This window comes from Buteo buteo, chromosome 1 (assembly GCF_964188355.1).
Source record: "Buteo buteo chromosome 1, bButBut1.hap1.1, whole genome shotgun sequence".
In the NCBI taxonomy this organism is placed as follows: Eukaryota; Metazoa; Chordata; class Aves; order Accipitriformes; family Accipitridae; genus Buteo; species Buteo buteo.
Window position 1 is genome coordinate 57010102 of NC_134171.1, and position 12103 is coordinate 57022204.

At 35.5% G+C, this 12103-nt stretch overlaps 1 protein-coding gene across 5 annotated transcripts in view; it reads right to left on the reverse strand.

The window, feature by feature from the left end:
* The window catches only part of CENPE (centromere protein E), a 39591-nt gene that overhangs the window by 19064 nt on the left and 8424 nt on the right, over nucleotides 1-12103 (reverse strand). For 4 of the 5 annotated variants that reach the window (XM_075032293.1, XM_075032269.1, XM_075032274.1 and 1 more), the window contains exons 12-24: nucleotides 11935-12054; nucleotides 10531-10689; nucleotides 10019-10163; nucleotides 8557-8651; nucleotides 8176-8232; nucleotides 7928-8095; nucleotides 5653-5727; nucleotides 5277-5399; nucleotides 4779-4913; nucleotides 3732-3909; nucleotides 2527-2681; nucleotides 1163-1477; nucleotides 5-316 (exon numbers count right to left, since the gene is read on the reverse strand). In XM_075032293.1, the coding sequence (XP_074888394.1) occupies nucleotides 5-316; nucleotides 1163-1477; nucleotides 2527-2681; nucleotides 3732-3909; nucleotides 4779-4913; nucleotides 5277-5399; nucleotides 5653-5727; nucleotides 7928-8095; nucleotides 8176-8232; nucleotides 8557-8651; nucleotides 10019-10163; nucleotides 10531-10689; nucleotides 11935-12054 (2037 nt within the window). The remainder of the gene's footprint in view (nucleotides 1-4; nucleotides 317-1162; nucleotides 1478-2526; nucleotides 2682-3731; nucleotides 3910-4778; nucleotides 4914-5276; nucleotides 5400-5652; nucleotides 5728-7927; nucleotides 8096-8175; nucleotides 8233-8556; nucleotides 8652-10018; nucleotides 10164-10530; nucleotides 10690-11934; nucleotides 12055-12103) is intronic. The other variant, XM_075032284.1, reaches the window with a different exon arrangement.

The window sequence follows — 12103 nt, forward strand, 5'->3', positions numbered from 1 at the left end:
CTACCATTGAAACAGTGTCCTTTATATCCTCTTTGAGTTGGTCTGTCTCAGCTTGGAGAGACTCCTCTTTTTGCTTCAGGTAATCTCTTTCCTGGGTTAAAGTTTTTATTTCTTGCTGACATTCATTGAGCTGCTGAAGAACTGCCTGGATCTCTGAATCCTTGGCCTCCAGTCTCAACTCCATAATCTTTTCCTGCTCTTTTAATTGCTCCATTTCATGTAACTTTCGCTGAGTCTGAATAAAATCTTCTCTTACCTCAAGAAGTTGTTTATGCTCTGCTGTCTTTTCTTCCAGTTCTTTCATTTTGCTAGAGAGCTTTAGTTTGTAAAGGAAAAGGCCAGACACTTTCATTGTAATGCAAAACTGCATAATGTGTACATGTTCTCACAGAAATCTTATATTAGCTTAGAAAAGGTGAGAAATGCTAGCTTTCAACAAGAGAACAAGAAGTTAATCATTTTACTTTAAGTCACTGCTTATATTCTTGCCCACGTTATGTAAGCATTTGTTTATGGAACCTTCCTGTGGTTTCTCCTTAGCAACAAGTCTTACTAAAACATAACACCACGCATAGAACTGTAGTCTACCTTAACTCCTAATTTGGTAATTCCTATCAAATTCATAGCAGGAATATGACAGCCACATCAGCGCCAAAAGCCTTGTCCAAAATATACATCTTTAGTTCTCTTTTCTTCTTAATTTTTTTTTCCTTTCTAGTTGCCAATTTATGCAGTACTGTTTGGTTTGAAAATCATCTGTTCTATACAGACTCCAGCTCCCAATGAGGAAACCTTGTTTCTATGACTTTAGATAGAGTAGGTCATAGCAGCATATTTAAAAAAAATATTTGCATAATAAAGATATAACTTAAGAACAGGAAAAGAAGAATTAAAAGGTCAAGTACAGAAGGAGAACATACAACCCAGAGCAACATTATACATTTCTTTGCCTATGAAGAAAGAGACTGTCGAGCTGCATAATCCTGCAGCCTTGTACACCTGGCACAGAGTAAGTAACATCCACTCATGCTAGAGAAATTTCAATGCTAGTGTTATTCAAGCCTTTAAGTCTACTTCTCAAAAAAAGGTAGGGTTTTTTTTTTGTGTACTATAAATAAATTCCTCATGTCTTATTTATAAAAAGGAGCAAGCTGACACTGACCTCTAATTTCACTTCATCCAAAGTTGTTTTAGACTCTCGTACTTCTTTAGATAAAATATCTATTTGGAACTTCATTTGTTCATTGTTTTCCGATGCAACTACATATTTTTGCTCTAGTTCTTCATGGAGCTGTTTAAGTGCTACATATTCCTGATCAGACTTTACATATTTAAGTTGTGCATCTGCTAGAGTGTCTTTTGATTTTCCAATTTCTTCAGTCATATGTTTAAGTCTAATTTCATTATCAGCTACTTCAGAAAGCAGCTTTTCTCTTTCCAATTTTAATAAGCGTAGTTCCTCACATTTTTCAAGAATCTGCCAACAGAAAAGCAATATTAATAGCATTTTCTAAATCAGTATTTGTCATAGCTGCATAATAAAAACCAAGTTCATATGCAGATATAGGAAATAAAGTACAGAGAAATACACAGCATAGTACATTGGGTTTTGCTTTGTTCGGAGGGACCTGTCTAGCAAACAATCCTTCAAAGGGAAGGAAGAGAGACAAGCCTTTCAAAACCTTGAAACCTCTTCCTCTAGTTCCTTAGATGGTCTTTAAATATTTCCTTTTTCCTATGTTTGAGCTAGGACTGGACTGATACTCCTAGCTGTAACTCCTAAACAGAATATTTAGATGTATCAATAGTTCCTTCATGATACAGAGTTTATAAAATTGTTAACATCTAATTAAGTTTTGTTTATTACTGGAAATAGACCACTGGAAGGGTTTGGAACTTTTTGCAAAGCATTCATGAGTTTGTGAGATTATTTGCCCTGGATAATTTTCACTGCACATGCTTAGTAGCATGTATTTAAGGATGAAGAACCCTAGAAAGTGTTTGCAAACAAACCCTTTAAGACACATTTATAGCAACCTTAGTCTACTAAGCCCTAACCTGCCAGGAAACAGAAAAGTTTCCTTACAAGTTTTCCAGAATTTGCAAGTTAAATCTCACTTCTCAAGCAGCGTCTCTGCTAAGAGGTCTTGAAGTTTTCTCTTTGCCCAATTAGACAAAAATTCAGTTTTAGAACAGTAAACCAGGATCAAACACCATTACACATACACACAGAGTTATCAATAGTGACTATGGCAAATAGACAGGCAAACATTGGACCAGAAATTCCCGATTAATTGTAGTAGACTTTGTGATTAAATATGTGATCTTAAATTTATTCCTAGGTGCAAATATTAAAAACCTGAGGAACAATAATTCAATGAACTTAGTTGTAAAATCTTAGGTCATTTGATTCAAGATAACCTTTGGCTTTAAAACTTCATATCCAATAGGCCTCCATTAAGACATTACCAGTCAAGCACGATATAAAAACAAGGAAGCAGTTAGATATTTTTTTTTGTTGTTTACCTCTTTCTGCTGTATCTCAACAGTATTTGGTAGAGACTGAAATTCTGATAGCTCATTTACTTGTTTTTGTAGAAGTGCATTCTCTTTCAATGCTTTTTCTAGTTCTCCTTTGAAGTCAGCTGCCTTTTTTTCCAGCTCCGCAAGAGAGAGCAGATCTAGAGAATTAACAAGTTTAGATTAATAAGACAGTGTGAGAAAAAAGCATGTTTTAAATTAAGCAGAATATTTATAACGTATTCTGGACGTCATATCAGTATAATTCTAGAAAAGTATATTTTACAGTGGCCAACAATTAAAAGATGAAACTACTGGTCTGAATTTGGTCATCATTTGTTAGGTTGACATCTAGTTTATTTTAGATTCTCCCTGACAGCCTTCAATAACTTGACTGTCTTTGTGTGAAATAGAAAACATTCTGTAAGCTGCAGTTTTCCAAATGGTTCAAGAAAGTGCTAAAGCAGTTACTATGTGCCAGCAGCACCAGAGAGTCTAATATTTTATGTTGAAAGAAAGTCCAAGTATTCAAGAAAACAAGAGCTAAAGTCTTCCCTATCCCCCATCTTGTTTTAACCCCAGCCAGCAACTAAGCATCACGCAGCTGCTCACTTACTTACCCCCCACTCAGTGGGAAGGGGGAGAGAATCAGGAAAAGTAAAACTCGTGGGTTGAGATAAGAATGGTTTAATAGAACAGAAAGGAAGAAACTAATAATGATAATGATAACAATAATAAAATGACAATAGTAAAAATAAAAGGATTGGAATATACAAATGATGCACAATGCAATTCGTCACCACCTGCTGATCAACGCCCAGTTAGTCCCTGAGCCATGATCCCTCAGCCCCACTCCCCCCAGTTTCTATACTGGGCATGACATCACATGGTATGGAACACCCCTTTGGCCAGTTTGGGTCAGCTGCCCTGGCAGTGTCCCCTCCCAACTTCTTGTGGCCCCTCCAGCCTTCTTGCTGGCTGGGCATGAGAAGCTGAAAAATCTTTGACTTTAGACTAAACATTACTTAGCAACAACTGAAAACATCAGTGTGTTATCAACATTCTTCTCATACTGAACCCAAAACACAGCACTATACCAGCTACTAGGAAGACAATTATCTCTATTGCAGCTGAAACCAGGACACCCCCCCACCATTATGGGGAAAAGAGAGGAGAGAAGGACGGGAATAAAGAACCATCTGAAACAGTACCTTTTGGAACTTTACCCTCCATCAGTGAAGTTAGCCTTGTGTTTTCTTGAAATACAGACTGCAACTCTTTCTGCAAGTCAGCTTGCATTTTTTTGTAACTGGCTTTTCCTGCTTCTATTTGGCTTTGGTAGAATTGAACATCCTTTTGCATTTGCTTGTAATTATTTAAGAGTTCATTCTTCAGGAAAACAAAACATGAAATTCACACACAAAATAAAAGTCTACTTGCTTAACATTTAAATATTCCATCTGCCACATTTCCTGTCGTCACTCTGAACAAACAACTTTGGCCTTGATAAATACGGCAGAAAAAGACACAATTTAACAGCTACACTCCTGTCGAGTCCTACAATAAAACATACCTTATCTCAGAGGTCAGGGCCATAACTGCTTCTACTATTTTGTCTTTACTCCTTCAATGCTCAAAGTAAGCTCCATCCCACTTGTCTGAGTTCACATCTCTTATTCTCTTCTGTTCTCTGATAAAATTAGGTTTGGAGTCTTATGTCCTAGTAACTCCCTAAAGACTGTTCATCTGCTCACTCTCTCTACTGGTAAACCTAAAACTAACCATGCACTCCTGTAGAAGAATCATAGAATCATTTAGGTTGGAAAAGACCTTCAAGATCACCAAGTCCAACCATTAACCGTGCCCACTAAACCATGTCCTGAAGCACCCTGTCCACTTGCTTTTTGAATATCTCCAGGGATGGTGACTCAACCACTTCCCTGGGCAGCCCATTCCAATGTCTGACAACCCTCTCAGTAAAAAAATTTTTCCTAATATCTAACCTAAATCTCCCTTGCCTCAACTTGAGGCCATTTCCTCTTGTGAAGAAGCCTCTATTTTCTTTTTATCTTTCTCCTGAAGACCCATTTTCCATTAATTCCATAATAAAAACATTATTTGGAGCACAAGTCATTAGCTTTCTCCAAACACTCTAGCACATCTTTGTCTTTATCGATTGCCTCCTTCACTAGTGTGGGAGCAGATAGGCCCTTAACAGCATTTTGTACAGTTGTAAATGCAGTTTAACAAGTACTTGCCATCTTCTCCTTAAGCTCCAGATTTTCAGTTCTGAGAAAAGCAGATTCTTTTTTGGCATCCAAGGCTATGGTTTCACTATCCAAGAGGGATTTATTCAGTTGCTGAATTTCCTCTATTAGCTTATCAGAATCTCCCTGAAAAAGACAAATAAATACTCAAATAAATCAAAAAATATGTAGACATAGTAAAGCAAATGTGTTCATTATATCGTGGTTAAAATGTAAATACAGGCTTAGAAAACTTGGTAAGTTTACTCCGAAAAGAACAGTAGCAGGCACGTTTGAGAGATGGGATAAAGAGCAGCATTTCCTATAGTTTTACTTTACCAGAGTACTGCTGTATGATCATGTAGTAATTAGCATTTTAAGTTTTGTAAAAAAATTTTCCTAATGTCTGTAAGGAAGCAGATTTCAATTATACCAAAGTTATATCTAAATTTAACCCACCTCCAACAAAAGCAAAACTATCTCTCAACCCAGCAGAAAACTCAAATTTACCACTGAAAAAGACGTGTCTTTTTTTTCTGCTCCTGCTTTCTGTAGTTCTTCCACACGATTCTGTAGTATCTTTATTTTGTTCTCTTTCTCTTTCAGCTGCTCCAATTTGGAGTTTATTTCTGTCTAAAAGTTGGAGAAAAAAAAGGATAAGGAAGATTCTAGTGCCCAGTTTGATTTTTCCAAGTAAGAATTTAACAAAAACCTGTTTTGTACATAGCAAGCATTCATGGGTTTTAGACGTATCCTCACAGCTGGTAAGACTAACCGGAGCCCAATGATGTCTAGGTTGTCCTCAGCAGATGCAGTATTTCAAGATAGACAAACCAAGCACATTTCATACAAGTCTTATTGCATGTAAATTAACGGACAGGCTCACCTCAAGTTCCTCATTGTACACTTCAGCATTTGAAACTAGATTCTTTAAGTTGGTAATTTCATGCATTAGTTGTATCTGTGGAGCAAATTGAAGCAAAATTGCAGAGGATGTTAGAAAGCACCCACGCCAGTAGTTTTAGTTGCCAACACCATGAAAATAAGCAAGGTCGATCTTGTGTTTTCTTTTCTATTAGTGGGCAAACCATATAAAAACAAGCATATCTATTTAAACAGCTACAAAGCAAGTTGCTACATATTCTTTCAAATGGATATATAGGATGCAAAGCTGTTTTATCTTCCCAGTCATTAGACAGGATTCAAGTACAATTTAATCTGCAACAGCTCGAGAAGCAAGAGCAATGTGATCAAAGTAATTAATGCAGGAATTGTACAGATACAACACTTCAAATTCTAGTCACGTTAAGCACCTTTTTATGACACAATGCAGATATTTATGATTTAATCTATTCACTAGCAAGAACGAGAAGGTGCCAAAATTGAGGTAAAGCAAGCCATGAACACATTCAGTGGCATCCTCTGAAAGGAGGCACAAGTAGAAGAGTAGATAGGAAAGCATTTCTAAAATTGAAGAACTCTTTTCTTTCGGTCTTTGTTAGAAAAGCTTTACAGTAAGCACTCATCTACAAGTACTTCTGTAGAGTCACAAGTGTAGGTAAGGAGAAAATCCAATCTGTAGTTTTTAAGATCAGTGAAAAGCTTTAAAACAAGCACTGTCCTATGAGTATTTCTGTATAGTTAGAAGTATAGTGAGACAAAAACCCAACCTGTAATCTTAAAATCAGAGTATGGTTGTAGAAGATATGGTACAATACTACTGTCAGAAGTCATTTAATGTCATTCAGAATAACAGAGTTTACCTGTATATATATCTGTGGTGATTTAAATTGATTTATTTCAACTAATGTATTTAGTGAAGTATGTGACCTTTCAGTGTTGCTATCATTAACCTGCTACATTGGTATCGGCAAATGCTTACATTTTATGGACTGTCTTCAGATGCATATCTGAAAACACAAATCATTCAAAAAGCAATTCTTGCAATAGAAGCTACTTTAGAACATTGCAAAGCTTTTGTGTATCTAATAACAGATGCAGGGAAAACTAGCTGAGGATTTGTTAGATGTTGGCTGATAAGGAAGATAGCAAAATTAGTCTAGCATACAAAAAGGACTTCTAAAAAGAATCTTAAATACTAGCTAAATCCTAATCTATTATGGATCCATTTTGTTTAAGGCCTATAAATCTTTGTAGGGAACACAATGGAAATGAGAGGTTATCTTGTTAAATTGTAACCTGAAACAACAATGCAAAATGATGTATCTTCAGCTTCAACCTTAGTTTCATGGTCAGAGGATATTAAACAGACTAGCATGTACAAGTAATCTTCAGAGAAGGTATCAGAAAAGAAATCGAATAATACATCCACGTCTCAATACCTCAAGTTGTTGGTTTTGGGGTTTTGTTTAGGGGTTTTTTTTGTTGGTTGTTTTTTGCACTGTGACTTATTTCACAGTTTAGCCCTTGGGCAGCTAGAACCTAATACAAATAAAACATATTTTGGGTTACAGAATCAGGGCATAAAATGTTTGGAAAAACAAGGTATATCTCCACTAACAGACCAAGGAGGTGAAGAGAACCAAAAGTCAGCATTTCCTATATCATAGGTTATCCAGTAGGTAGGTTTACCTTTTCTGACTTCCAGGCACAAAATACGTTTCAGTTTTCCACAGACATTACTATTCACACTATTAATTTTAAATATTTTATTACTAAGTTAAGTAATACAGTAAAAGTTAATGCTCACATAGTTCAATAGATTACCAAAAGCCAGAGCCATCTTGGATTGTAAACCAAGATGTTTTGCACAAGAAATATGTGAAATATGGTTTAGCAACCATACTTTAACTTTAAAACAGTTCTAAAATATATTTATGCAGCAAAACAACAGTTTCTTGCAGAAATCTAGAGTGAAATTCAGATCATGAATATATAAAAATAATATATGGATACATATATACACAAATATATGCTTAACTAGACTTCAGTATGCGATTCTCCCAAAATTTAAGTCTGAATTTTACACTCTGAGTAAGTGCAGTTTAAATCCTGGGTTCATTCACTCTGTTGCTGAACGTAGCTTATAACACCACCCATTTGTGAATCGACATCCAAATATATGTACACTGAATAAACTCTAGAAAACATATGAGACTAGAGAATTCTTACCTCTCTGTATTTATTGCAATGCACCTTACCTCATGATCTTTTTGTGTTTGTTTTTCCAGTGCCTCAAATTCATCCATTTCTATTTTTTCCTTCAGTTTCTCTTTCATTTCATTTATTTCTGATTTCAACTGCTCATTTTCCAATACTAGGCTATTAAAGTTAGCTTGCAGGACATTGATCTCATTTACAGCAATATCCTGAAGAAGCAGCACAAGAAACTTTAGAAGTTGTTGTTGGAATGTCAGTCTTATTTCTGGAAAATACAGAACAGACTTACCTTTTCTAGCGCTAATGCTTCACAGAGTTGCACAGATTCTTCAAAGTCTCTCTGAGTCTAAAAAAAAAGAATCACTTCCGGTTAACTGATCTACAAGATCAAGCAAGTTTAGTATTATATTCCTTGTTGCTTGTCTTTTCATGGCTAGTCCTGTTTAAATACCAATGCTTACTGGATCATTTGCCACAAAACCATAGAATCATAGAACCATCCTACACCTTCACAGAGATTACCAAGAGACAGACTTTCTAACCATTTATAATAATTCTTCAGACGTATAGAAGAATATTGCTGTTCTACAGAAGAGTAAGGCAGATCTTACTGAGAAGCATGTAACACACATGCACTGTAATAGACAACTGAAATAGATTGTGACATTACCCAATTCATGTTAGGTCCAGCAGTCCATTCTACATCTGAAATCTGATCAGGAACCATCAGAGATTGATTGTCATGTTCAGAATTCTCTAACATAGCTGAAAAGAAAGATCTATTAAAAAATACAGAGTAGCAGTAGATTTTAAACTGAAGATTAAGAATTATTTTATCAAAGAATTTTATCACATTGGAAGCAATCATTCAATGGCAAAGCAGCAGCACACTGAGTAGGACTTCTGAATCTCATCATTTTCTTTTATGAAAGGGAACAACACTGAAGTCCAGTCCCAACACTTATGCTGACCACCTTACCACAAGTTAATGAATACTAAACCAAATCCAGAATATATACTTAACTACAGACTAAGAAAAGTGTTTAAGTGTCAAGGAAAGAACCACAACACTATCCTGCAAGATTTAAAGAAAAAAGCACCACCCCCCCCCCTACAGAAAAAAAACCCATGACAATCCACACACAAGCAAAAAATCTTGGCAGAAGGATAGGTAATAAGGCTGTAAGAAGATGCAGTTCAGCAACACTACTATCCAATTATGCTCTTGTCTTCAGTTCAACTTTCTTTGTTCCCTAGTTCCTCTGATAAGTCCTTGAATTTCTCTATATTTCAGTCTGATCTTTGAGTAATGACTTCTCTATTCTTGTTGAGGATTTTGGAATTTCACCAGCCCCCACTTCTTTTTTTTTTTCCTATCCTTTTTTGGGGGAGAACACTGTTTGGATAGATAGTCTGTGATAAAGAATAACTTTGGCTACTTTTACAAAAATAAATGGGGGGTTGGGGTAGGCTGCATGGCAGAAGTATTTGTAGACCCTGCCTTTCACCTCACAGCTCTTACCTTTGGTTTTAACAAATTAAAAGTTCAATATCCAGAAGGGTGTGTGTGGGGAAGTAACTTCCTTGGAAGGTGCGTACAAGGACATTTAGTTTTGGTTGGGGTTTTCTGTTGTTTTGGTTTTGGGGGTGGGGTGTGGTTTTTTGAGGGTTTTTTTTGCCCTTTTGTTTGTTTGTTTTGGGTTTTTTTAATTTGTGCTATCAGAGAGTCAGCTTGCTCCCTATGGGAAACTAAGTAATGCTTGCAAAGTTACCCAGCGGGAATTTGCTATACATTATTTCACCTGAGATAGTAAGACTCACGCTCCCACTTTTTATTTAAAATGAACCTTATTTCCAAGCACAAGAACTACCAGTATTATTGTGCTAAAACCACTTCCCTTCCAGGCAGCATTCTTTGCTGGCAGACGAAGGTAATTTCCTTATGGGCTACAGGTAACTCTTTCAAAATTGGGTTCATGGAACATAATTTGAGTAGTATAGTGACAACTAAATGTAGTTTTCATATTAGCAAATTAATTTGCTTTATAACTTAGATTTATTAAAAAGGAATTATTTCTCATTTCAAAGCTGCTTTGTAGAGTTTCCTTATTTTCTTTCCTGAAGATACTTACAATCCTCCATATCTGGTAGTGCCGACAGAGACATTTTCATTTTTTTTGTTTCAGCCAGCTTTGGTTTTTCAAAGTCTTCAAAATAGCTCACATTCGCCTGGTTTATTTTACCAGGAGCCCAAGTAACTCTTCTTCTTCTCTTGGTCTTTAAAAAAGTATTTACAGAAAAAGTGATACAACCAAAGCACTAAGGAGAGAGTAGATGTCGCATTAGACTAGTTCTATAATAGTACCAGCAGCTAACTAGACATTTGTTTGCGGTTTCTTCAAAACGAAACCACAGCATAACGGTTTGAAACCAAAAGTCTCTGCAGTCTGTTCACTGCAAGGCAACATTGAATTGATACTCACTCAGAAGTTATTTTAAAATAAGTTACTCCTTTAAAAATAAGAAAAATGATGCGAAAATTGCCTATCAGACTTATTCGCCATTGTCAATATAACCCTATGCATTTAACATCTTTGGCAAAGTATTTTAGAGTTAACAAATAAGATCTAGAACAAGTGCTTACTTTAGCATTCTGTTTTGAGGAAAAGGAGGCAGAAGTCACCAGCATCTCAGTTAAGTTTCGTATCCTATCTTCCTGTACTTTTTGAAGAGAATTTTTTTCTTCCAACAGCTGGGCCAGTTGGTCTTTCTCCATTGCGTGAATTTGAGTCTTTGAAGACACCTTGCATAAAAAGAACATTAACCACTGACATTTTAAGAGTACAAACTACTCCTACAGAAGATACACAATTACTAATACTTAAAAACTACACACATTCTTTTAAGCCTGGAAGAGCCGTCTTTAATCTTTAACAATGAAACTGACAATTTAGTCTACAATTTACCTGTAGACTTAGTATTTAAAGGGGTCAAAACAATATAGCCTCAGATTTTTCTAGACAAAGCATTATTTCAAGTGTAACATAGTTTAAGATGACCTTCCCACGGTGCCAGAAGCCTTGTGGTCTTTTAAAGTTTGAAGTACTGAAAATTTATTCTGATGTAAAGCAACTGCATTACAGTAGCTAGTTTTTTTGACAACTTTATAAGCTTACAATACTTTAGAGTAATTCTAAGTTCACATGGGATTTTCCAACAAACTCTTCTGTACTTTCTTCACTATCTCAGAAGATAGCAAGCAAACATACTTCTAGGCGCAAGTTTATACTGCAAATTAATTACCTTAAAAAATAAGGTCAGTTATTTTTCCTTAAACTTTTCCTATGACCTTTTTTATTAAAAAAGAAAAAAGCACATTTTGATGATTTAATTCACCAAAACAGTATGTTCAGAATTGTGATTTTCCTGTGCTTTATTTTTTTATATGATCTATGCTTTAACAAGGCTTGCAAGATTGCTCCTCAACTCCATAGATTTTTGGAGAAAGATGAACACATGAAAGACTACACTGGTGGGAAGTTACTATTGTTCGTTTTCTAAATGTATCTTCTGCCTATACATGACATAACTTTTGCCAGCGATCTTACGCAGTTGCAACTTCTTGCAACTCGAACTGAAGTTAAACATCAGTAAGGGGGAAAAATATGAATTAAGTTGGAATCTCTAACTGACATTCAATAAATTCTTATATTGCAATTAATTATTCCTTTTGATATGTGGCAATGTTAAAGTGGGCTGTAAGGCATGACAAATTTCTATTTCTTAAATATGTTAACCTACAGAAAGCAAGCAATTCAGTTACTTGATCTTATTCAGTATTAGCTTTCACACAGATACATTGACTACCACCAGTTGTTCTAAACTTCACATCATCTTTTCAATTTCTATTCTCTCAATAGAAATGACAGATATAACTTTAAACAGTTTACCTACCCTCCAAATTTAACTGATTTTGGTTTAAAAAAGAATGTTTCCAAATAGCTATCAGTACCAAGGATAGGTGAATTTTAATAAGTTTCTTACATACTTCCTCCAGCTGCTTTTTCAAATCCAAAATTTCTTTGCGATATCTCTTCAGGAGGGCATCATCATCAAGTACTTCATTGACTTTCGGAGTATTCTTCATTCTTTTGGCTGTATTGGCAAACTGGAAGAATATTCTCTCATGGGCAATAGTTAGAGAACAAATATATCAA